This window comes from Acytostelium subglobosum, assembly GCF_000787575.1.
Source record: "Acytostelium subglobosum LB1 DNA, scaffold: scaffold26, whole genome shotgun sequence".
In the NCBI taxonomy this organism is placed as follows: domain Eukaryota; phylum Evosea; class Eumycetozoa; order Acytosteliales; family Acytosteliaceae; genus Acytostelium; species Acytostelium subglobosum.
In genome coordinates, this window is record NW_012236507.1 from 414,948 (window position 1) to 439,655 (window position 24,708).

General features: G+C 46.9%; 10 protein-coding genes across 10 annotated transcripts; 4 read left to right on the forward strand and 6 right to left on the reverse strand.

The window, feature by feature from the left end:
- Nucleotides 1-96: 96 nt before the first annotated feature.
- SAMD00019534_103300 (hypothetical protein) lies at nucleotides 97-1,566 on the reverse strand (the record flags this gene model as incomplete). The annotated part of the gene is made up of 1 exon (XM_012894581.1): nucleotides 97-1,566. One exon carries the CDS (start codon nucleotides 1,564-1,566, stop codon nucleotides 97-99), a length of 1,470 nt encoding a protein of 489 aa, XP_012750035.1.
- A 644-nt stretch (nucleotides 1,567-2,210) lies between these two features.
- On the reverse strand, nucleotides 2,211-3,641 carry SAMD00019534_103310 (hypothetical protein; the record flags this gene model as incomplete). Its single annotated transcript, XM_012894582.1, has 1 exon — nucleotides 2,211-3,641. A coding segment is annotated over one exon (1,431 nt), but the record flags the coding sequence as incomplete, so codon positions are not given.
- Nucleotides 3,642-4,556: 915 nt separating this feature from the next.
- Nucleotides 4,557-4,952, forward strand: SAMD00019534_103320 (hypothetical protein; the record flags this gene model as incomplete). Its single annotated transcript, XM_012894583.1, has 1 exon — nucleotides 4,557-4,952. A coding segment is annotated over one exon (396 nt), but the record flags the coding sequence as incomplete, so codon positions are not given.
- A 1,318-nt stretch (nucleotides 4,953-6,270) lies between these two features.
- SAMD00019534_103330 (hypothetical protein) lies at nucleotides 6,271-9,105 on the forward strand (the record flags this gene model as incomplete). The annotated part of the gene is made up of 3 exons (XM_012894584.1): nucleotides 6,271-6,291; nucleotides 6,352-7,664; nucleotides 7,734-9,105. The coding sequence occupies 3 exons, from the start codon at nucleotides 6,271-6,273 to the stop codon at nucleotides 9,103-9,105; spliced, it is 2,706 nt and encodes a 901-aa protein (XP_012750038.1).
- Nucleotides 9,106-9,410: 305 nt separating this feature from the next.
- SAMD00019534_103340 (hypothetical protein) lies at nucleotides 9,411-11,453 on the reverse strand (the record flags this gene model as incomplete). Its single annotated transcript, XM_012894585.1, has 1 exon — nucleotides 9,411-11,453. One exon carries the CDS (start codon nucleotides 11,451-11,453, stop codon nucleotides 9,411-9,413), a length of 2,043 nt encoding a protein of 680 aa, XP_012750039.1.
- Nucleotides 11,454-12,198: 745 nt separating this feature from the next.
- On the reverse strand, nucleotides 12,199-17,721 carry SAMD00019534_103350 (hypothetical protein; the record flags this gene model as incomplete). The annotated part of the gene is made up of 2 exons (XM_012894586.1): nucleotides 12,199-16,787; nucleotides 16,860-17,721. 2 exons carry the CDS (start codon nucleotides 17,719-17,721, stop codon nucleotides 12,199-12,201), a joined length of 5,451 nt encoding a protein of 1,816 aa, XP_012750040.1.
- A 370-nt stretch (nucleotides 17,722-18,091) lies between these two features.
- SAMD00019534_103360 (hypothetical protein) lies at nucleotides 18,092-18,348 on the reverse strand (the record flags this gene model as incomplete). The annotated part of the gene is made up of 2 exons (XM_012894587.1): nucleotides 18,092-18,270; nucleotides 18,336-18,348. Coding segments are annotated over 2 exons (192 nt in total), but the record flags the coding sequence as incomplete, so codon positions are not given.
- A 1,792-nt stretch (nucleotides 18,349-20,140) lies between these two features.
- SAMD00019534_103370 (hypothetical protein) lies at nucleotides 20,141-20,572 on the forward strand (the record flags this gene model as incomplete). Its single annotated transcript, XM_012894588.1, has 1 exon — nucleotides 20,141-20,572. A coding segment is annotated over one exon (432 nt), but the record flags the coding sequence as incomplete, so codon positions are not given.
- Nucleotides 20,573-20,751: 179 nt separating this feature from the next.
- SAMD00019534_103380 (hypothetical protein) lies at nucleotides 20,752-21,020 on the reverse strand (the record flags this gene model as incomplete). The annotated part of the gene is made up of 2 exons (XM_012894589.1): nucleotides 20,752-20,930; nucleotides 21,008-21,020. Coding segments are annotated over 2 exons (192 nt in total), but the record flags the coding sequence as incomplete, so codon positions are not given.
- Nucleotides 21,021-21,809: 789 nt separating this feature from the next.
- Nucleotides 21,810-24,282, forward strand: SAMD00019534_103390 (hypothetical protein; the record flags this gene model as incomplete). The annotated part of the gene is made up of 6 exons (XM_012894590.1): nucleotides 21,810-21,954; nucleotides 22,029-22,255; nucleotides 22,325-22,658; nucleotides 22,729-23,518; nucleotides 23,592-23,992; nucleotides 24,095-24,282. 6 exons carry the CDS (start codon nucleotides 21,810-21,812, stop codon nucleotides 24,280-24,282), a joined length of 2,085 nt encoding a protein of 694 aa, XP_012750044.1.
- Nucleotides 24,283-24,708: the final 426 nt, after the last annotated feature.

The following is a 24,708-nucleotide window of genomic DNA, read 5'->3' on the forward strand; positions in this document are numbered from 1 at the left end:
GGTCAACCCCACCCCCACTCACACACATTCACTTTGATTTATGGGATTGGGATCATCCCGGTATAACTATGACCAGGCACGCCTGGAGAGTTGACTTTAATCATCCATTTGAACATCTGTTAATGTTAAAAGATGGAATGGTGACACATAGGCATCGCTTGAGGTAGCACGTCTCTCCTGGATACACAAGACAGTCGTTGGATTGAGAAGACGGAAGTTGATCACACGATGAACGAACGAGTATCTTGGACTAGTGAACGTAGTTTGATAGTTCTCAACATCGGGCACGATGCTCACAAGTATCTGAACGAGTTGTCTTTGAATTGTATCGATGATCGCTGCCTTGGGTGCTTGCTGGAATGAATAGGTGGTGCCCAGCGCCAAATTCTTGAGATTGACCATGGAGCTGAGATTGGGCAGACTGCGCTTGCCCTTGAGTTGGCAATATGTGATGGTCAATGTTTCTAGGCTGTAAGGTGCGAACTTGGCGAGATGTATTTGGTTTGGCGAATAGATGGTCAGTGATTGCAGCCTGCTGGGGAAGTCGACTTCGGAATAGAAGTATTGGCCGAGCGTCAGATGCGTGATCGACGCGGGCAGCACACCCCTGCTAAGGGGTCGATCAAAGTTCTGTCCAAGCTCCAACGAGGTCAGTGTACTTGGCAGCACGCCGACCATGAGTGGCTTTGTGAAGTTGTCTCCAATCTTGAGGCTGGTCAGGCCTTGAGGGAACACGCCCTTTGCCAACGGCTTGTTAAAGTAGTATCCGATCACAAGTGTCTTGAGGGTCAAGGGGAGCGAACCTGGTTTGATTCCTTCGTCAATGCCACCCAAGTCAGCGTGTGTGAGCGATTGAGGCAGCAGCCCAGGTTCAAGTGTCATATTGCTGTCGCCTAGGATTAGCTTTGTGAGTGAGTTGGGGAGGACGCCAGGGACGATCGTCATGGTGTAGTTTTGATCGAATGTCAAGCTTGCCAACGAGGTGGGTAGTGAGCCGACTGTGAGTTCATGGAAGTAGTCGGCTCCAATAAACAGTTGTTTGAGTGTTGGTGGAAGTGTGTCGGGTGGCAGAGGGAAGCTAAAGTTGCGTCCGAATGTCAGAATGATGAGGGATCGCGGGAGCACTCCTTCGACAGTCTGATTAAAGTCACGGCCAAACTTGAGTGAGGTCATGGATGCTGGCAGGGAGTCGTGTAGAAGAGGCTGATTGAACTGGTCACCAAAGGTTAGGGATACCAGCGATTGGGGCAAGTGGCCTGCTTCAACGATCCTGTTGAACTGCTTTCCAAACTCAAGCGTCTTCAAGGTGGCAGGCAATGAACCAACACTCAATGATTGATTGAATGAGTGACTGTAAGTGCGTGATGTTAAACTTGTTGGTGTCTTTGATTCTGAGCCATCATCATCATCATTGCCATCATTATTGTCATTGTCTTTGTCGTTGCCAATGTCTATGCCATTATCATTGTCATTGTCTATCTCGATGTATGTATCAGTGTAGGAGTTTGTTCGTTTGATTGAATGACCTTGTGGCAGATCTGAACGATCGTAGAAGTCTGCAATCATCTCAGAACATAGTCTCCTACATGTTAGGCCCAAGCAGACCAAGTCCAAGTCATTGCCCTGTTTCTTTACCAACTCATAAATGAGTTTCCAAAGATAATCTGATAGTTGTATTTGTTGTTGTTGATTGTTCATTTTATGTATGATTGTATGTATGTATGTATGAATGTGTACATGTAGTATTGCTGTGATGAATGATCAACTAATGAGCCATCTCTTGACAAACAAAGTGTTATTGATTGATACTTGGAAGATAGAGTGTGGTTACAACAAGATGTATCTCAATAATATCTGAACAACACATAAATTAATTGTTTATATCTGTTTGATAGACTGGATGAACAAAGGCAAGATGTTTGGAAACTGACTTTGGTATGACTATGAATGATGTCACAAACTACATTCAATTATAATTCATTAATCAATCAATCAATCATATTATTACAATGATCAATCAATTTGGCAAAAAAATCAACAGATCCTGGTGATACCGCCACCCAAGGAGGACCATCAACCAAGTCCTAGAGTCAAGGAGGAATAATAAACTTTGCCAATGACGCCAACCCTTTGGGTATGCGCGTCTTGCCTCGTCTCGTCTCGTCTTGTATTGATTGGTTGATTGAATGAATGAATGTATGTCCTCATGCAATGTTGGGGATGTCCATGAACTTAAACATGGTCTGATTGCGCCCCTTCCATATGCAAAGAGTGTTCTTGGAGTCCAGGACACGATAGTGGTAGTGCTCCACCGAGAATCTATTGATGCGTGCCATGATGCTGGTGCTGTAGGTCGCAGTGTTGGCCGCAAACTCCAGTGTACTCTTGATCAATTGATACGTGATTGATTGACTATTGATGTTCTCAGCGGGTATGTCATCTGGACGTTGCCATCTGATGAACATAGAAAGCTCGAGCAGTCTGGGCATGTTGGTGCCTAGATGTGGTTCAGGGAAGTGCACACTGCTGCCCAGTTCGACAGTGCCGATGTGTACCTTCAAAGTCCTCGAAGCAGGCAACTGCTGGATGTAAGTGCATTGTGACAAGTTGTCCAGATGGAGTGTCTTGAGGTTTGGCGGGAAGACGATGGTGTTGGAGAATGAACTGCCAAGCTTGAGTGTCGTCAATGAGGATGGTAACACGCCCACTGGTATGGGCATGTCATAGTTGGTGCCAAAAGTCATGTCTGTCACCGACTCGGGCAGCACGCCTGGGACGATGGGCCTGTTGAATGAATCTCCGAATCGCAACTCTGTCAAAGACGATGGGATGGAACCAACGGCAAGGTCTTGATTGAAATCGCCAAGGGTAAGGAGTGTGAGGGATGTCGGGAGGGTGCCTGGCAATATGACCTGGTCGAATGCGGAGCCCATATGTAACTCGGTAAGCGATGGGGGTAGGACACCTGTTGCCAACGGTTGGTTGTATCTACAGCCCATGGTAAGAGTGGTCAATGAGTTGGGTAATGATCCGGGGACAAGTGGCATGTCGTATTCCGAGCCAAACTCAAGAGTTTGGATGCGTCCTGGCAAGGTGGATGGTGTGATTGATTGATTGAACGAGTCTGGCAGTGTGAGGGTGGTGATGGAGTCTGGCAGAGTACCTGGAAGCAACTTCTGGTTAAATGTATGTCCGAGCTGCAACGAGGTCACCGATGAAGGCAGAACACCAGCACCAATTGGTTTGTCGTAGTCGTATCCGAGACGAAGTGATGTGATTGAGGCAGGCAGCGAACCAACCTCGAGCTTCTGATTGAAATGAACTCCAAGGTCTAGATCGGTTAAAGACTTGGGCAGGATGCCTGGCGCCAACTTCTGATCGAATCGCTGACCAAACTCGAGTGTAGTCAGGCCTGCTGGGAGAGCGCCTGCGTTCAAAGGTGAGTTGTATCGGTCGCCAAAGCTCAGGGATGTCAATGTCTCTGGGAGTGAGCCGGGTGCGATGGGGCTGTTGTCCTCAATCTTCATGGTGGTGGACGATCCCTCTTCATCAGGCTGTTTACGCACTCGTCGTCCACTACCAGTGCGTGGTGGATTGGGGTCTTCCYTTCTCGGCTTCTGATGGACGTACAAACTGTTCCATCCTATTAAGCATGGCAAACAGTCTCTTACAAGTTAGGCCTAGACAGACCAAGTCGATCTCCTCATTGAACGAGTCCAAGTGATCAAATATCACTTTGTATATTATATCAGAGAAGCCGTCCATTGACATTGATGATGAAGTATATATATAATATTTGTTATGATTGATTATGTTGTAAAGATAAAGAAAATGACATGTGTCTTGTCGTGTCCTGTCTTGTCTTTACATTGATGGATGTATAGTGTCGCGCGCCTATTGTGTCGATCCAAAGGGTGTATTCCGTATGACTCAAGAGTTACAATACGAACTCACTGATTCTCTTTGTACACTTTGTATAAACAACTACAAGTTATACCTTTGAGAATAGATCATGAACTCAACAGACTCGTTTTGAACTTGGCGCGCCCCATTGCAGGAGTCTTTCAAGTAATTTTTTCAGACTGGTCACCAAGTGTTTGACCTTTGGCAAAGGACCATCGGCTAGGTCAATAGACACAATCATGTCAGTCAATACTTGGAAAGCAAGAGTAGTAGTAGAAGATTATGGTTGTCAATTACAGCCTAGTCATGCAGGACAAGCCAAATGATTGATGACTAGGCTGTAATTGATTGCAAAAGAGTGGAGTTTGGCCTTGGGTCCATGTTTTTTTGAAGGCCCTTGAAGACCCATCCTGATTATATTATCTTTCTTTATCTCCTTTGTTCAAAGGTAATGATGTACTGCTGGTACGACAGAGATATCTTTTGATCAATTCTTGGAAGTAATGACTTCGGGTCTACATCAGTTTCGTGTGTCGTTTTGAATCTAAAAATACTTGTGTGAGAGCAAAGGTCACATGTTATGAAGGATTGATCAATCATTAACAACTTGTAGATCATTGATCGTTGGTTTAAGCAAACATATATTTATATAACAACAACTTTATAACATGGATGTAATAAGAGAATATACATTGGAAGAGGTTGCCAAACATAATACACCAAAGGACTTGTGGCTGGTCCTAGACGGCAAAGTCTACGATTGCACGTCATTCGTCGATAACCATCCTGGAGGCGCAGGCTACCTTACATACTTGGCGGGCACCGATGCCACCGGTCCATTCATGTACAACGAGCACTCATCAGCAGCCATCGAACAGTTGAAGCCCCTATACATTGGTGAGTGCACCAACACCAAGACACCACCGGGCAAGTTCGCAAAACACTACGCTGTTCACCGCGAGGTCAAGATACGCAAGGGTTACATGTCGCTTGCGATCCGTGCCATCATCGTCGCAGCTGCCGCCTTTGTTGTCGCCAGATTGTGGATCAAATAAATAAATATATATATATGATTGTATTACTTACGATTTCGAGGGATGGGCCTTGGTCGGCTGGCTGGCAAGATGTTTGTCCATCTACAACTGGAGTAGTTTGGAAGGAATGTTGTATTACAATACCTCTACATCTCTAATTATTATTATTATAATTATTATTCAACAAACTTACTCATTCATTGATAATGTATTATGACACATTGAATATGAATATGACTTACTTAATTACATGTAGTTATAATGATGAAGTATGTGAATGAATGAATCAAGGTACACTATGATGGGGTTGGTTTGCCAATCAATCTGATTGGTGAGTGAGTGGCCCAAGTCGGGTGAAGAGGCACTTGTGGTGAGTGGGTGTTGATGAAAGTGATGGACATGTAGTGGTAGGGGATACTAAGAGATGATGGGTGGATTGATGGATGGAGGTAGTGGTTGATGATGTTGTTGTTGTTGTAGTTGTAATAATACACACAAACAGACAAACACTCACCCAATCAACACAACACAACACAACACATCACATATATCACTCACACAACACACTCACACTCACACAACATCTAATTGATTAATCAAACATGATTGATTGATCACCCTGACATACCATACCCATCTAGACAACACTATCCACCAATCCAATCACATCCAACACCTCACACCACCCAACAGATGTTTTGCTGTGGCATTGATGCTGCTATAATTAATGATGTATATCACCTATATCTCATGCACCTACTACTATACTTTGTTAATATATGATTGATGGATTGATTGTTTGTTTGATTGATTGATTGATTGTTTGTTTGATGGACTACACACTACTACTACTACTCAGTACCAAACCTTGTCAATAACTCTCTCTTTCCTCCCATTCTATTCCAATCACCTCAACAATAACATAACATTAAATTAAGAGAGATATAATTAATATTAATATTAATATCAAGTAGTTAATTCGTTATTATTATAATAACAATTCAAACTTAGTTGACCAATGTCAAGCCTACCAAGTAATTATTACAAGGTTGATAAACATGACTCTTGTGATACAATGGACTTACCAGTATGTATAACTTGGTCTCAAGAGATAACTTATCTTAACTGAACGAATGAATAGTTCCAATAACTAACTATTGTCATCAAGTCAAATGAGTTGTTGAGGAATTTACAACTCACATTTGTTGAGAATATAGTATTGTTACCTGGAGAGATAATAATATTACAAACTCCCAATGTTGTATATCTCTCAACAGTAGATACGATACCAGGTCGTATCGGTACACTATATCAAACAAACTATCAATTCTTTATGATTGATGATGTCAAGAAGGTAACAACTAAATGATATAACCTCAGTTGCCACTCACCTACTAACTCCTTCATTACTTAGGAGGTAACATTCTGTATACCAAATGGATTGGTGTCTGAGGTGAAGAAGCTAAAGGGACATGTTACTGTTAAATATAAAGAGAATACAGTTACACAACAACAACAACAACATCAGAGTACAAGTGATAATGGTGCATCTACTTCACCATTACCATCACCAACAACACCTGTTACTCCTACTCCAACGACAACGACAACACAATCAGTGACACTAGGTCACTCACTCAAGAAGTCTACCAACAACTTGGCAAGCTCATCATCATCATTGACAGTGCCAGCATCATCCTCATCATCTTCCTCGTCAACAACATCAACTACTACATCGGCAGGATCAGAGAAAGCATTGATATTGGAGATAAGATGTAGGGACTTCAACCTACTACGTATATGCCTGCCCTCCAATCAAAAGGGCAATGAGGCGCATGCAACAATGTTGAGATACGCTTTCCCCGAGTCGACAACGACATTGTTTGCTAAGGCCTTCGCGCCATACATCTCCGAGATGTCTGCCAACGGTTGGCAGACCTACGACCCCGTCGAAGACTACGAAAGACAAGGTCTGTTGGCTCCTGGCAGCAACTGGCGATTGACAAAGATCAATGCCAAATATGATATATGCGACACATATCCCGCCTCCCTGCTGGTGCCCAGCACACTATCCGACTACATGTTGCAACGCTCAGCGTCATTCAGATGCAAATCTCGCTTCCCCGCTTGCACTTGGCGACATCCTTACACGCATGCCTCGTTGTCACGTAGTGGCCAGCCCATTGGCCAAGGCAAGTCACGCTGCGAGGAGGACGAGTCACTTCTGCAGGCTATCAGGAAGAGCACGCCTGTCGACCAGGTCCATGCGCAGGGCCTGCCTCAGCCTCTGTTCATCTACGACTTGCGTGCCAAGTCATCGATCGGCTCGCTACACAGCAACTTCTCAGAGGATCACATCAACTATCCACACTGCTACGTCGAGTATGCAGGCCTGCCCAACATCAACGAGCTGCGCGAGTGCTCGACCAAGCTGTTTAAGGCAATCCGCAACTGGGACGAGAAGAAGAGCTGGGACGAGATCGACTCGTCAGGATGGTTGGCTCAAGTTGGCAAGCTGTTGTTGGCGTCAAAGCGTGTGCTCCAGATCTTGCACTCTGAGGGCCTATCCGTACTCATCCACTGTACAGAGGGATGGGACCGCACACCCCAGCTCATGAGTCTTGTTCAACTCCTGGCAGACCCTTACTACCGCACTATCAAAGGATTCGTCCAACTAATATGCAAGGAGTGGCTATCCTTTGGACATAAGTTCATGACCAGATCAGGGTATGTTAATGTGTAGCGCCGTGTTCAACTGTAGCCAGTACTAACAATCAATCAATCAATCAATCATAGAACAATGTCTGGATCAGCACTAAAGCAGACATCACCAGTGTTCTTGCAATTCATCGATTGTGTCTGGCAGTTGACGAGACAGTTCCCAACAAGCTTTGAGTTTACGGCTCAGGTGCTGACTACGATCATCCATCACATCCATTCTAACCTGTTTGGAACTTTCTTGTTTGATTCAGACAAGGAGAGATCGAACAACAAGGTGCAGAACGACTCTGTGTCTCTCTGGTACTTGCTCATTGCGATGACCAAGGAGCGCGCATTCATCAATCCCCTCTACTCACAATCGTCCGCAATTGTAGACGACCCTGAGCTCAGCTCAGGACCATTTGTCGTTCGAAAGGACTATGACAAGGCCAACATATTGGTGCCCAACCTGCAGAACCTGCAGCTGTGGGCGGACTTCTACCTGAAGTGGCGCTACCCCGTCAAGCCCAGCAGGAAGACCATGACGCTGGTCGACCGAGCCTTAGCCGTGCACGGCTTCAATGGCGACCTGGTATACATCCAGAAGAAGAAGAAGGAGAGGCATGCACGCAAGTCACAGAGGCGGTCAAACATCGACCATCTACGCGCGAGAAAGTCCAGCAAGACCAAGGAGAGCATCGCCAACTACTTTACAAGTGATGGCACTCCAGACGCAGATCAGCAACAGCAGATGGATCAGCAACACAATGGAAAGAAGAACTACGATATACCAAAGTTGCTGATCGAGAAGATTGACAAGTCGGCATATGATGGCTCGATGGACAGCCCAGCAGAGTGTGAGGAGTTGAGGACGTCGACGACCACGACCACTACAACTACCACGGCAACTTCGAACAATAACAGGCGCAATGGAACTGCATACATCACAAGCCCAGTGCTCAGCCCAACCGACCTCATCAGCCCATCGTCCAATGAGGACGTGTCAGAGGACTCGGTACTCTCTCCAGTCGCCAACAATGCGCCAGCCAGCACCAACCTCAATCAATCGATTGCCAGTCAGGAGAAGGAGTTGGCCAAACAACAGAGAAGGAAGGAGAAGAAGGAGCGACGTGAGAAGAAGAGGGCAGAGAGAAGGAGAAAGAAGCAGGAGAAGAAGGATATGGAAGAGAAGAAGACGCCAGACATATCTGTTGTTCTGCACGGTGCCACCAAGACCATATCACTACGCTCACCCAAGAGCAGGATATCAATCTTCTCTGCATCATCAACACCAATGTCTCCAACAACCAGCTCACCTAGTATTGGAGAAGTGAACCATCATCAAGAGTCTCCAAACATGAATGGTGGTGGAGGCCTCAACAGCAGCACCAATGGCAACACGACCAACTCATCTCAATCCGCATTCGCAAGGATCTTCAAGACGATCACAATCAGACACAAGGCTTAGACAATCCATTCAATCAATCAACTTAAACTTACACAAGCACAGCATAATAATAATGTGATAACCATCAATCCAACCAGAGTGTGGACGTGCAAACGTCCATCGCCAGTAGTTTATTGAAGTTATGGGGCAGTGCATGCAGGGTAGTAGTATGATGTAGACAAGTGGCGCCGGACACTCTCCTCGGGGAGAGCATGCCTGGCACGCCATTTATTAGAGTAGGGTGGGAATGGAAGGATACAACATACAAGAGTGAGAGGTGAGGGTGAGGTGATGGTAGGTAGGGTGATAGAGGAAGGACGAATGGTTTACCAAACAGACTGCTCGTTAAAGTTCTTGTTGTTGTCCTGGTTGGTGCATTGGGCTGGAGCCTTCATGTCGACGGTGTGGCACCATCCCTTGAAGTGGTTGGCAAAGTTGGCGCCTGGCAACTGGTTGTGCTCAGAGTCGGTGACACCATCGTTTGGCCACTTGAGAACAGAGTTGGCGGCCAGGTTGCAGTAGTTGACCAAACCACCGGTGTTGTACTGGGTGGTGGTGAAGTAGATGATGGCACGCTTCTCCATTGGGATCGAGCTGAGCCACAGGGCGGCTCCGTCCAGAGTCATACCGTCGTTGGCGGAACAGCCAATGCCGATGGCACTGCCGATGGTGGCCAGTGAACCGGCGAGACCGGTGCCCTGGTATGGGGAGCCGATCGACTGAACGGTGCGGCCGGGCAAGGCGAGCGACAGGTCGAGGTTGCTGTGGTAGAAGGTGAGCAGATGCAGCGAGGCAAGACCACCCTGGGAGTGACCACAGATCGAGAAACCGTCGGTGTAGTTGGCACCGTAGGCGGCGATCATCTGGGCAAACACGTCGTGTGGACGGTTCTGGCGGAGATCACTGAAGACGACAGCGTTGGTGAAGTCGGTTGGGGTGAAGGGATCACCGTCTGAGCAGTATCCGTGGACGAGGATCAGCTTTCCGTTGCCAGAGGCGGCGTCGGTCTTTCCGTAGCGGGCAGCCAACTCAGCGGGCATCTTTCCGTCACGCATCTCCTTGGTGATGACGTTCAGGGCTGGGACGTACTCGCGAGCGCGGACATCGACGTAGTTGGCCATCTTGACGGCAGACTGCTCAGTGGATTGGTACACTGGGACGAATGTGTTCATGTCAGAGACGAGGACGTTGGCCACGGCGAATGGGGCGGTGGCGTTGGCGAGGGCGACCCAACGGGTGTTGAGAACAGCCTGCACAACGTACTGGTTGTTGACCTTCTGGACTGGGGTGACACCCTGGACCCAGGCAACTGGGACCTGCTCGCCGAGGGAGTTGGTACCGTAGACCTCAGCGTAGAGACGCACGTTGGGTGCGCCAGACTGAACGGTGGACACCTCAAAGTTGAGGGTGAGCTCGTCGTCGGACTGGGTGGCCTGGACGGCTCCAGAGAGTGTGACGTACTGGGTGGTGACTGGGATGATGTGTTGGGTGGTACGGAACAAGTCGTCGCCAGTTGGTGCAGTGCCAAGGAAGACGACTGAGGTCATGTAGTTTCCGACCTCGGTGGCCTGGAGCAGACCTCCGTAGATTCCATCATCGGCAGCGCCGTCTGAGTGAAGACCATCGTCAAACATTGGGATGGCAGAGGTCTGTCCCTGGGGCGAGATGACGTCCATGGTGGCGGTGACCTGAGTGGCCTTAATGGCAGATGGCATGTAGCCCTCTGGACGGGCACCCACTGGCAGAGCCTCCTGGCTGCTGGTGAGCATGGCCAAAACGGGGATCTGCTGTCCAACGAACAGGTTGTTGTAGGACTCGAGGTAGGTGTAGATCTGGAACTCGCTTGGGTTCATGGCGAGCAAGAAGGCAGATGGGGTCTGGCCCTGGAGCTGGCGAGCAAAGTGCTCGGTGGCAAGGAGCGACACGTGGGCGGTGACCTTGACGGTCCACTCGCCGACTGATGCCGACTTCCAGAGGTATGAGGTGGATGGGATCATGTTGCCATCGATTCCAAAGACGCCGTGCGAGACGACTGGGCTGGCAGCCTTGCCGGATGAGGGCGAGGCGGTGAGAGTCAGCAGCGAGGTGAAGTTGGACACGATGCTCAGAGTGAACTGCTCAGAGGCGTCGACGGGGATGGTGGTGATCCACTCGATGTTGTTCGAAGTCTTGCTCTGTGTGAAGACGATTGGTGTGAGAGCAGAGTTGGACTGCTGGGCCACCTGCTTGGGGTTGGGCAACAGGAAGTTGGCAAACTCGGATGGTGGTCCGGCCAAATTCTTTGGTGTGAGGTTCGCGCTAGACACCATCGCAAACAGAGTGAAGCACAATGCGAAGAAGGCAAGTGCCGACTTTGTGTTTCTTGCCATCACTGTGATTGCTGTTTCTCTAGATTGATCCTGTAAATATTTGAATGATTGATTGGGATGATTCCAGTGTATTGATTTGATTTGATTGATTGATTAAGTGTGTATTGAGGGAGTGGAATAGTTCCAGTGAATGATTGATCGTGAATGAGTGTGGATGTCCTGTGTGTTAGTATCGATTTCCTTTTTTGGACATCATGCTCAACAACAATCAATGATTGATGTTGAAGGCCAAGGACCTAGATGTACATGTAGATACAAATACTATTACTTACGTATTATTTTTACTATTGTTTACAAATACAGCTGTTATGTTTAAAAAATGAGAAGTGATTGGAGTGATTTGGAAAGTGATGAGAGTGCAAAGGGTCCAGGACATTTAGACGCACTTTTTTCAAATTTTCTTTTGTTTTTGATCACGAAGCCTCTTCAGAGCCTTCAATCATGCAAACAGTGACTGGTTTTTTTGGTGACCTGTATGATGGACCATCATACATTCGTCCAACCACCACAACAACAATCAAGTTTCTCACCCCCAAGTCCTCACACCTCCTCCCTGATCGCCATCTCCCGCTCCTGAACATGTGGGAGTGATGTTGAACAAAAGCTATTTCATCGGATTGTTCGGGTTCATAATCAATCTACAAACAACGAATAAAATTATTCGTTAAGGTTATAATATTATATAATTATTTATATTCATTGTGATCGATCAATGATGTGTGTGAGTGTGGACCAATGTCCATGATCAAGTACATTGACCAGTCAGCTCAAAGTCGCAGTAGACAGGTGGCTCCGAGTCGTCAATGGGCATGCTGGTGACACGAAGGTAGTTGACAAACTGGTCGCCATGTTGTCTTGGCGCAAAGTAGATGGGGACGCGCGTTATCTTCTTGGGCGCCAGTGTGATGATGTTGCCAATGTCTGGCTCCAGGTAGAATGGATCGCCAGGATCAGACAGCATCACGGTGATCTCCTCGTCCGTAGGATTGACCACACAGATCTTGCTGTTGGTCCTCGTGTTGATAGCCACGTCGCCAAAGTCCACCGGTGACTCGCCAGGATACATCATATTGAAGTTGATGCTCAGGTTGTGGTCGACGGGTGGCGGCGCAGAGATGAACACCGACGCCAGCTTGGGATCAAAGTTGACGCTGCCGCCCATGAAGCTATTTGAGTTGTTGTAGTTTCCATAGCGTGACTGATTGTTGGGCGTTGCGTACGGGTCCTTGAATACTGATTGGTTATTATATACACTGTTGTTGTTGATCGATGTTTGATGGCTGACATCATGCTCAGTAGACGCGTCTGGCGACAGGTCCAGGGAGTTGTTGGAGTCGTCCTCCTTCATATCGTAGCCACTGACACTACCACTGCCATTGTATGATCGACCTGCACTGTTGTTGACGACAGTGTTGAACATGTTTGAGGGGAAGTAGGATGTTGTGGTCGATGTCGCCAGTCCTGGGGTGGTGCTATTGTTGTTGCCAGACTGTGGCTGGCGGAGTGAGTTGGACGATATAGTTGAGGCTGTTGTGGGTGTCTGGATGTCCCTCATGCTCAGGTCATTGGCCGATGACCGCAGAGAGGATGCGGGTGGGGCAGGTGCTGGAGCTGTCTGCTGATACAGTGGTGCGAACCTGGCAGGATACTGTGATGGAGTTGCCACCTGTGTCTTGTCAAATGCTGCCATAGATGCGTTGCCAGGTCTAACAGCCGAGTGTTGAGGCTGTGGTGGTTGTGTCTGTGACTGGTACTGGCTATTGTTGTTGTTGTTGTTCTTTGACGCCGTGGTTGTCGTGGTTGTCGTTGCGTTGTTTGTTGGTGTCCTTGGACGTGATTGAGTAAAGGTGGAGGATACAGGGTTGTACATTGATGGTTGCCTATTTGTGCTTCCATTCATTGGGACAGTCGCGGCGGTTGAGCCCTGAGTCTGTGTCGCGAACAATCCATTGTTGTTGGACTGATACTTTGTCTGTGGACTCACATCCTCTTCATTCTCCTCTGTGGCCACGTCGTAGTTGGCCAAAGACATCGAGTCAAACTCTCTGATAAAGTTCTCATTGTTGGTCATCACCGATCCAGAGGCGACGGGGTTGTTGGCTGGGGCGCGGATGGGTGTGGACACAGTGTCGGCGGGCTTGGCAGGTGTGGCGGCAGAGGGTGGCGCACCCACAACAGGTATCACAATGATAGACTGCAGATTCTCATCAAAGAGCTCGAGCTCGTGTGTGTTGAATGACTTGTCGTAGGCAATGTTGCCCTTGATATCTGGATCGTCCTCGTTGGGGAACTGGTCCTCATCCAGGAAGTCCTGGTCGAACCACTCGAACGACGTGTACTCGACGTTGGGTAGACGCTTCTTCTTGGGTGTCTGATCAGGCAGGCCCACAATGGTCTTGGCGCGGCGTCGTCTCTGGCGCGCAATCTCATCGCCATAGAACAGTTTGATCATGCCGGTGCCCTTGGTCCAGTCCTTGGACGTGCCAGCCTCTGGCGTGATCTCGATGATAAAGTCCATGCGCTTGCCTACGCCAATCACAGCCGATGCTGGTATAATCTCGATGTTTGCGCGCTTGAATTGAGCGAGTGGGCGCACAAAGCCAGGGCGATGTCCGTTGTTCTTGACCGAGAGCATGCAGGTGTAGCCCTGGCGACCATTGGCCTGGCCATTACCAAACGACGAGTTGACGTAGATAAGTGCGTGGCCGGTCTTGGGATCGGTGTAGAAGGGCGAGAGGATCTGCAGCTTGGCGGCACCTCCGTAGCCGCGCACGGGAATGGTGAAGGAGCGACCGTCGCGCATAGAGATGCGGATGGCGTTGGAGTGCGTGGTGGCCTGCGTTGGCGTGTACTCGATCTCGAGTTCGACCGACTTGTTTGGCTGGATCAGTATCGAGCCAGTGTTGATGTGCAGCTGGTTGTCCTGCGGCGTGACCAGCGATGTCTGCAGCTGAAGGCTCTTTGAATCCGACGAGCTCAAGCGGATGCGCTGGAAGCGGCTGTTGCCCAATGGCACGCCACCAAAAGTGACCAACCTTCTTCCACAAAAGATCTGGATACCACTTGGATTGTTGATGTTGCCTGTGCTTCCTGTGTTGCTCGTGCCATGCTGCAGGCCACGTGACTTGATAACGCCAATGTATTCGGGCTCGCCATTCTCGTCATCATCATACATGACCGAGATGTCCCTGGAGGGTCTCTCTGGTGACTGGTCCGGTGTGAGTTGGGGCGAAGGAGTTGTCGAAGTAGACGTTGGCTCCCTGTTCATATATGTTGTTTCCTCGTCGCCCCTGTTGTTGCTCGCGGAGCGGGTGGAGAATTGTCGCGTGGTGCCATTTGGCATCGACTTGGACAGGGCTGGGTTGGATGATTGATGACCCTGACCATGGCCATTTGTGCGAGGTATCTCTGGCTTCTCCAGGAGCAGGTTGACCTTTATGGCATCGTTTGATGATGGGCTGGTGATAAGAAGGAAAGAGGGCATGGTGGAGGCCTGTGCGACGACTTCGCGATATCTGATGGACAACACGATTGAGTGATTGGGGCTCTGCGCACTCAAGGTGAAGCGATCGGGTTTGATGAGGTAGTTGGGGTTGGTCGATGTGCAGATGAGCTCCAAAGATCCCTTGCCAGAGTACTCCAATGGCAACTTCACCTCGTCCATGCCCACAGCAAACACACCCTGTTGCATGGCAAAGGCCGGCAGCTTGAGCTCCAACTGGCGTTGCTGGTTGTTGCCCACCTCGACCATCTGGTACTCAACAGCATACTGCGGCTCAGATGTATGATGCTGTGTATGTCTCCTCTGTGGCTGTGTCTGACTCTGGGAAAGAGTCTGAGTCGTCTGTGGTTGTGCTCGCTGCTGAGTATGAGTTTGTGGCTGAGTCTGAGCCTGAGCTTTGACCACATTTGCGGTCAGCTTGACGACCTTCTTGATGCCCAGTGTGCTGTCGTGGATGACTGCCTCACCCGTGGCAACCATGCGGTCCGGCGCGGTGAACTTGAGCGCCACGTGCTGGTTGTCAACGCGATCCAATCGGTAGCCATTGCCGCGTATCTCTACCACCTGGCGACTGTTGTCCGAGATGAACTCGCCGTGCAGCATCTCGCCAGGGTAGCACTCGCCCAGATCCAGTATATTGTGATAGTGCAACAGGTCGCTGTTGGCATTCAGCGTGTTGATGCAGCGACCCGACAGAACGATATTGACAATCGACGCCATTGTACCGACGAGACCGTTGGGCATCTCGGTGGCGGGCGATGGCACCACGACGAGCGATAGCGTGACCTCGTATTCGCCGTCCTTGGCAACCACCGGCGCAAACTGGACTGGCAGCTCAAAGCGCGAGTAGGCCACAATCTGGATCGGTGCGCCAATGTACTCTGGTTGCATCGTCACCTTGAACAGGTCGCGCGACGCGCCCTGGAAGGAGTATGACACAATGGTCATGGCGTAGGGGTTGGGGTTGGTGATACCCACGGTCCTCTCGACGAACCAGTCCTTCTCACACGAGCCAAAGCTGACGTGTCCGTCGGTCTGCACGGCGGGGTACTCCTCCTCCTTGTTGCCGGACGGGGCGGGAGCAGCAGAGCCTTGGCTATTATCCATTGATGACACGTCCCATGTTACGCGTCTGTTGGTCGACTCGGCTGCGATGGGGAGGGCAGCGGGGCCGGCATTGCCTCCACCGCCTCCGCCTCCGAAACCGCCGCCGCTGCCGTCACCAAGGTTGAACTTGTTCATCAGTCGTTGGTACTCTTTTTCGAGGAGATCAGTGTTCCTATGATTGTAGGTGATGATTGTGGGTCGAGCAATGGTATTGATATCATTGCGCGCCCCTGGCGGCACCTCCGACTCTATCATACTGTTGACAGGTGAGACGTAGGTTGTGGTGTTGACGCTGTGGTTGGACGGATGGATCGGTGTTGGCTGTCCGTTGCCGGCTGAACCAAAGGTGGGTGGGGTGCCGTGGCCGCTCAGCGTGCCCATCGTATGTGTTTTCTCGCCAAAGAATGTGCCTGGCGTCACTGTTGGCTGCTGTTGTTGTTGTGGCATGTTTGATGTTGGCCTGTTGTTGTGGTTTGGCGCTGGTGTATTGGCGAGTGATGCAGAGAGGCCTGCTGTTGTGAGGCCACCCGTTGATTGTGATGGCTGATATGTCTCGGGAGTGTAGGACAACGAGTCCTCGTTGTAGGAGAACGACATGCGTCCCAATCCACCCTGCAGTCTGCTATTGGTCGATCCATTCAAGTTTGCTGCAGACGGTTGTGGAGCGCCCATCATAGACGTCGTTGCTGTCGTTCCAATGAATGATTGATCGTCCATGTAATAGTCTGTTCGTGGCGAGAGTGTAGGTATGAGTGAGTGAGTGGGTGTCTCTGGCGCGTGCGACTAGGTATACATACTTGTCCTGCCTTGATCAAGTGAGTTTGATGATATATTGGGATTGAAGTCAAGTGGATTGTCGCGTCTGTTAATGTTGTTGTTGTTGTTGTTGTTGTTGTTGGATGGCATGGCAGAGTAATGGGACGCGCCAGCGCCAGCACTAGGGGCTGGCTGTCTGAGCACTGAGCCACCTCCTGGAGCTGTGGATGGTAGGGTGGACGAAGCCATCGAGTTGCCATATCTGAGGGTGTCTCTGCCGTGTATGACTGTGTCATTGAGTGTCTCATTCCTGGATGAAGCCATCGATGACATCATTGTTGTTGTATCATTCATTGTTGGTTGTCGAGACATTGTTGGTTGATGAATAACACTCTCATTGTAGTTACTATTGTTGTTGTTGTTGTTATTGTTGATGACTGATGTTGAGGCTGTGTCATCACTAAAGTATGTACGATATGGTCTATTGTTGATGACAGAGTTGTTCATGCTGTTGCCAAAGTGATCGCTCGACACGTCGTCGTAGTAGCGACTGTATGATGTGTTGGTGTTGTTGACAGTGGTGTCAACGAGGTGACTGTCGGCAATGCCGTAGCGTCCATTTGAATAGGATCGTCCATTGTCGTCGCCGACACGACTTGAACGGCCGGAGTAGTTGAAGGTGGACGACAGGGTGGGCCGGCCGATGAACGAGGGGTTCGTGTCGAGGTCAATGTTTGTGGTGTTGTGCAGCGACGACTCGTCGGACATCAGGCCGTACTTGTCCAGATCGCCCAACTCGCTGCTGACCTCCAAATTGTAACGGTCTAGGAATGCATGATTCGAGTCAAGAGGTGACACTGGCTGTATTTGTGAGAATAAGTTTGATGATGAATGTTGTGACATCCTTTATCTCTTCTCTTGTTGTTGTTATTGTTATTGTTGATATGAACTAACAACCAACCTACTAACTACTACTACTAAATAAACAACAATATATATGATTGAATGACTTTGTTATTTGATTGAATGAAAGAGAGAATGAACTATGCAAGGTGATCTCAGCACTTTTTGAAATTTGACCCTTTTTTGAAATTTGGCGCCAGTTTCAAGGTTCCACAAACTTTGGTGATTGAAGGACCAGGTTAAAGCGAGGGTAAGGGTACAATTTGAATAAATTTGGGTGATCTTTATTAAGATTGGAGGAATTCGATTAATGAATGATATATACAAGGTTGATGATGGTGTTGGGAAGGTGATTGAAAGGAACTAATTAGCCAACTTTGAGTCCAATGTTAATACCAAGAAGTCCGAGGATACTGGCCAAGATGTTCAGATTGATGAGACTCTCAGTGTCATTGGATCCTTGAGTTACAGAGATGTAGGTGGATGTTCCAAACTTGGCAGTGGAGGAATTGTTTGGTTGTTGGACTGAACCCATTTTGGTAATTGAGGCTAACAAAAATGATTTGGAAATATTAATACATATTCAAAAATATATATATATTAGTTATACTTACAAATTAAAGTCATTGTTTGATAGAGAAATATGATAAGTTGAATAGTTAATTAGTTGATTGGATGACTTTTAATATCCAGAATTGATATCTATTTATATTGAATGTTTCCAGGTCCTCTTTGGGACCAGATTCAATCAATCATGGCGATTATTCATGATCACGATCCCATCTTGATCAAATGATACTACTCCTTAACTTATTATTATAAAGTTTTAAGATTGATTGGATTGATTGATTGGGTTGATTGAGGAGATTGAGTAGTAGTGTCTATTCACAAGATTGAATCAATCTTTATATTACTTCCAAATTGGGTATGATATGATTATTAATCTGAGTCAGGGTTGATTAGTGAGCGAGTATGTGTGATAAAGTGTTTGTGTGTGTGTTTTGATTGAAAGGGTTTTACTTAATCGATCAGGTACGTGGGTTGAATTGAAGAGGTGCATTGACACCCGGGAATATATATATATATATTAAATGATTGAAGATCATGTTAATCGAGATCGTATATCAATCAATTAATAAAAATAATGCACTTAGTCATTGAAGTTCCTGATGAATCATTATTTCCCGCACAACCGGGAGAATCACTTTTCGAATGGGTCCTTAGATCCTTCCAAATCCATCAATTATTGTTCTGTATAATCAATCACTCACTCACACACACCACTACGATTGATTCCTATTGTTAACCCTCATATTAAGTTACTATGTAAAAACGAATTCAAATCCTTAAGTCGTGCAATCACACAGCAATTCTCTCACAGGGGAATTGACGCAGAGGTCACCAATCGTGCGCGACTTTAACTGTTTTTCAAACATCTCGCTCACACAAATGATCACCAAATGTGTAGATCATTGATCAAGGTATTGTCAACTTTATATATATTTGTATACATTCATCATGTGTCATTACATTTATAGTTAGTTTACTGTTAGTAAATAGCAATCTATTAATTAAATATGCATTATACTCTTCAATATACTTGAGCATCATTTAAACAGCATCGATTAACAACAGTTCAAGCAGCAACAAATTTCCAACAGTCAACGATCAACAACAGTGACGTCAATCAATCAATAACAACAAGTATCCAGTGTTAATAACATCAACAACAATAGCAATCAATCACAATAACAGCAGCGACATCAAACAATAACAAACAAACAAACAATTATAACAACAGCCACATCAATCAATCACAACAGTAGGGACCACAATCAATCACGACACACGCAATCTCTCTATCTGTACTAACGATCAACTGCAGCAACATAACAACAAACAAACAACAACAAACAACAGCAATAATCAATCAATCACAACTGCGACAACGATCAACTCACGCACACACTCTCTTCTCTGTATGTATATTTAAACAATCAACATGAAATTGCATCAACATCAACATCAACATCAACATCAACATCAACATCAACATCAACATCAACATCAACATCAATAACAACAGCAATATCAACCAAACAATCAACAACAACAACAACTAACAACAATCAAATCCATTAAACAACAACAAAACAGAGCAAGTGGCACAAACATCCTTCACTGTTGGATAATCACTCCATTCATTCACTCTCAATGCATTGTACACTGCTATACAAGTCATCAAGTATCATCTGGTCAACATCAAGTATCGTCTGGTCAATGATCCCAACGTCATCGACGATGTTTGTTGCAAGTTATCATGAGGTTAATTTTAGGAAATACATGAGGATGGAGGCACTAGTCACACCCACAAACCTGTTGTTAACTCTATGTGAATCCAATTTTTTGTTCCAAGTCGATGAAGGTACTATGGAGATGTGTGAGGGGGAGGGAGGTTAACTTTAGGAAAAAATCAACGTGCATCAAACGATCACACACACACACAAACAGAATGACTGGCAACTACTACCATTACACTGATGAGGCTGGCCTCAAAGGAATCAAGGAATCGGGACAAATCAGACCATCCACAAACACACAAACGGACGCCGCCTATGGCACTGGAGTGTACTTTACCGAGAAGATGCCACAGGCCTCAAACTCGACACTGTTTGTCAACAACTTTGATGGTGCATCACATGACCCAAACAAGCTTCAATACTATGTTAGAGTGCCTGCTTCAGAAGTCCCCGATGCCTATCAAGTCAACTCGAAGCGCAACATTGTATTGTTGCCCACCGATCAACCATTCGACTTACCCAAGTCGGCCCAGTTTGGCGAGAGAAAGAGATACCAATAAACATGCACCAGTGTTCGAGCCTGTTTTTGGAATTGGACTTGTCGAGTCGTGATCTTTATTAAGATATTAGAGGATTCGATTGATTAATGATTTATACAATGTTAATTGATTGATGATGTGGTTGATGATTGGGTTGGAGGATGGGTTGATGGATTGATCATCAACAATTAGCCAACTTTGAGACCAATGTTAATTCCAAGGAGTCCGAGGATACTGGCCAGGATGTTCAGATTGATGAGACTCTCAGTTTCATTGGATCCTTGCATTACAGAGATGTTGGTGGATGTTCCAAACTTGGAGGTGGACGAATTGTTTGGTTGTTGGACTGAACCCATCTTGGTAATTGAAGCTAATAATAATTTTGGAAAATTAATTTATTAATAATTATTCTATAATATTATATTATATTATATTGGTTATACTTACAAATTAAAGTCATTGTTTGATTAGTTGATTAGTTGAATAGTTGATTGTTATTTGTTTGATTGAATGACTTTTGAAATCCAGAATTGTTTTCTATTTATGTTCATTGTTTCCAGGACCTTTGAGTCCAATTTCAACCAATCTCGGCGATTTATAATTGATCACGATTACATCTTGATCATGATGATACTGCTCATTAATATTATTATAAAGTTTTAAGATTGATTGGATTGATTAATTGAGGAGATTGAGTAGTAGTATCTATTCACAAGATTGAATCATGCTATCATGAAAGACCTTATATTACTTCCAAATTAGGAAATGTGATGTATCTCATCTCTGTCAATCAGTTAGTGTCAGTGAACTCGTGATAAAGTGATTAAGTTATTCAGTGTGTGTGAGCGAATGTTTGATTGATTGATTGACTGATTGATGGAGGGTTTTATCTGATCGATCATCAGGTTGAGTGTATTGGAGAGGACCATCAGTCCACAACCCGGGTATATTAACTTAGTGGTGATCGAGATCGATCATTAATCAATCAATATCATCAATCTAAATGAATGGATAATAAAAGAATCATTCTTATATGAATATGATATCGACTTTGGTAAATCATTGGAAGTTCACACTAATTGTAATTTCCCACAAACACTACCAATGGGGTTGATCAAGTGATGTGAGTGGTCCTCACCCTGGAAGTGAGTGAACTCAAGCAAGAACACAATCAATCAAGCAATTTCAAATTACTTATAAGTTGTGTGTACATATATATATATATTAAAAGTTAATTAGTTAGTTAGATATGACAGCTGCTATCAAGATTGATGAGAGCCTGTTGCAGGTACATCTCACACCTGTCGAGGTGCCCATCTACAAGCTCGATGTCAAGGAGTCCTTCAAGAGCTTGACAACAAAGGAGAAACTCTATGCTCATCACTACTCCCAAGGTGAGTTAGTAGACTAACACATCATGCAGTGTAAAGTACATGCCACTCACACTCTTGAATGATCATGATCGCAGCTGCTTGGTGGGGAAGCTTGATCTGCCTTGGACAGACATCAGTGGAGAGTCCAATCATCTTTGACTTGTTCCAACGTATGTTTACATTGCGCAAGCCAGATGCATTGAAGGCTGCCATCGTCCCAAGCGTCGTCTCTGAGGAGGACTTCACCAGCATGGCCCAATACGTCGCTCAGTTCTACGGCAACATGGGTAACTACCTCAGCTTTGGTGATACCAAGTTCATCGTATGTTCATGTTGATGATGATGGAATCACTCCGTCCCATAAACTTACTCCCTCGCCCAACACAAACAGCCAAGATGCAGCAAGGAGTCCTTTGGTTTGATCGTCAAGTCATTGAATGATGAACAGTTGAATCAGTTGTGGACTCAATGTGGTGACTTGGTCTACTCACTTGGCTCAAGAGAGAGGGAGTTGGGACTTGAGGAGCATGGCCTGTCAACATACTACTCACCAGATATCACTAGAGCAGAGATCGAGTTGGTTCAGGAGTACATGACCTCAAAGGACATCTCAGCCTACAACACCAGACTCTTCAAGAAGTACTTCAACAACAAGCCTGTCTATCAACTCCTTATCGCCTCATCCGAGCGTCCAGCCAACACCCCCGCCTCTATTCACTTCAAGGGTAAGTCATGTATGACTTGGCAAAACCTGTCACATGATATCTAACCTCATCATGTTCATCCACCCTTCAGACATTGAGATCCAATTAGTGTACGGAGATTGGTCCAAGTATATGGCCAAGGTTGTCAGTCACCTCGAGCAGGCACTGCCACACGTGGCCAATGACAACCAGAAGAACATGACCCAGAAGTACGTCGATTCGTTCAGGAATGGCAGCATCCACGATCACAAGGACTCACAGCGCTGGTGGATCAAGGATATCTCGCCTGTGGTCGAGACCAACATTGGATTCATCGAGTCGTACCGCGACCCGTATGGAGTGCGTGGCGAGTTTGAGGGCTTCGTGTCGATCGTCAACAAGGAGATGTCCAAGAAGCTGGGCGCCATGATTGACGAGGCACAAAAGTTCATCCCACTGCTCCCATGGCCACGCGCATTCGAGAAGGACGTGTTCAAGAAGCCCGACTTCACATCGCTCGAGGTGCTCACATTCGCCAGCTCCGGCGTCCCCGCCGGCATCAATATCCCCAACTACGACGACGTGCGCCAGAGCGAGGGCTTCAAGAACGTCAGTCTGGGCAATGTGATTGCCGCACGCAAGGAGGAGCGTGTCACATTCGTGCGCGAGCAGGACCAGTCGCTGTACAACCATCTAATGGTCGAGGCCTTTGAGGTCCAAGTGGCCATCCACGAGTCATTCGGTCACGGCTCTGGCAAGTTGTTCACCAAGGACGAGAAGGGAGTGCTGAACTTTGATGCTACCGTCACCCTCAATCCGCTCACCAACCTACCAATCGATTCCAACACCGAAGTCTATCTCCCAGGTGAGACCTACGATTCAAAGTTCAAGTCGCTAGGAAGGTAAGTTCAGGTCACGTGGCCCATCACCTTTCACGCCCCCGCTAACTCATAACAACTTCCAACAAACAAACAGTGCAATGGAGGAGTGCCGTGCAGAGTGCGCTGGAGTATACTTGTGCGTCAACAGGGATATATTGTCGCTGTTTGGATTCAAGGGTACAATGGCCGAGGACATCTTTTATATTAACTGGTTGATCATGGCCAGAGCTGGAATCTGTGCATTGGAGTTCTACTCACCAACCACATCGTCGTGGAAGCAGGCACATATGCAGGGCAGGTATGCAATCTTCCAGGTGTTGCATCGTGCTGGCCAGGGACTGCTCGAGCTCGATGTCACCAAAGACAACATTGAGATCAGGTTGGACAGGACCAAGATCGAGTCCATCGGTGTGCCCGCTATTGGCGAGTTCCTTCGCCGTCTAATGGTACTCAAGGCCACTGGCAATGCTGTTGAGGCCATCAAGTTGTTCAATGGTATGTTCCATCAACCAAGGAAGGACCTTGGCCCCTGGCCCCTCTGATCACTCATACTCACTCGCGCAATCAATCAATCAATCAATCAATCAATCACATTAGATTACACTCATGTACCAGCCAACTTCCTCGAGATGAGAGAGACAGTACTCAAGCAGAAGAAGCCTAGAAAGGTGTTTGTTCAGGCTCACACCTATGTGGAGAATGGTGATGTCGTACTTCAGGAGTTCGCCGACACTGCCTTTGGCGTGATTGACTCGATGGTTACCAGGTTCCCAATCCAACATTAGATATCCACCTGACCTGGTTTATCCATAAAATCATCATCGTCTTTAATATCTATCATTCAATTCAGGGTAGAGTCTCACTGATTTGTGCCATCCATATCCTCACTGTTGAGCATCTGACGAAGGATCAACAGGTCTCACTTTTGGGTCGTTTGGATGCTTTGGTCATGCCTCTTTGAAGGGCCGAGTCAATGACACTTGTCGTGGTTGGCCTATCAATTTTGTCGACTCACACTCACCCGCCTGACTCGATCAAACGGTCAATCAATCAAAATGAAATTCCCCTCGAAACGACACTTTAGGATAATATCTATTTTTATTTTCTTCTAATTAATTAACTTTGACAAGATCCACTAATGGGCCTGAAATTGGCCTCGACATTACCCCATACATCGGCTTCGACTAATATCTTGTTTGATTCTCAGGAAT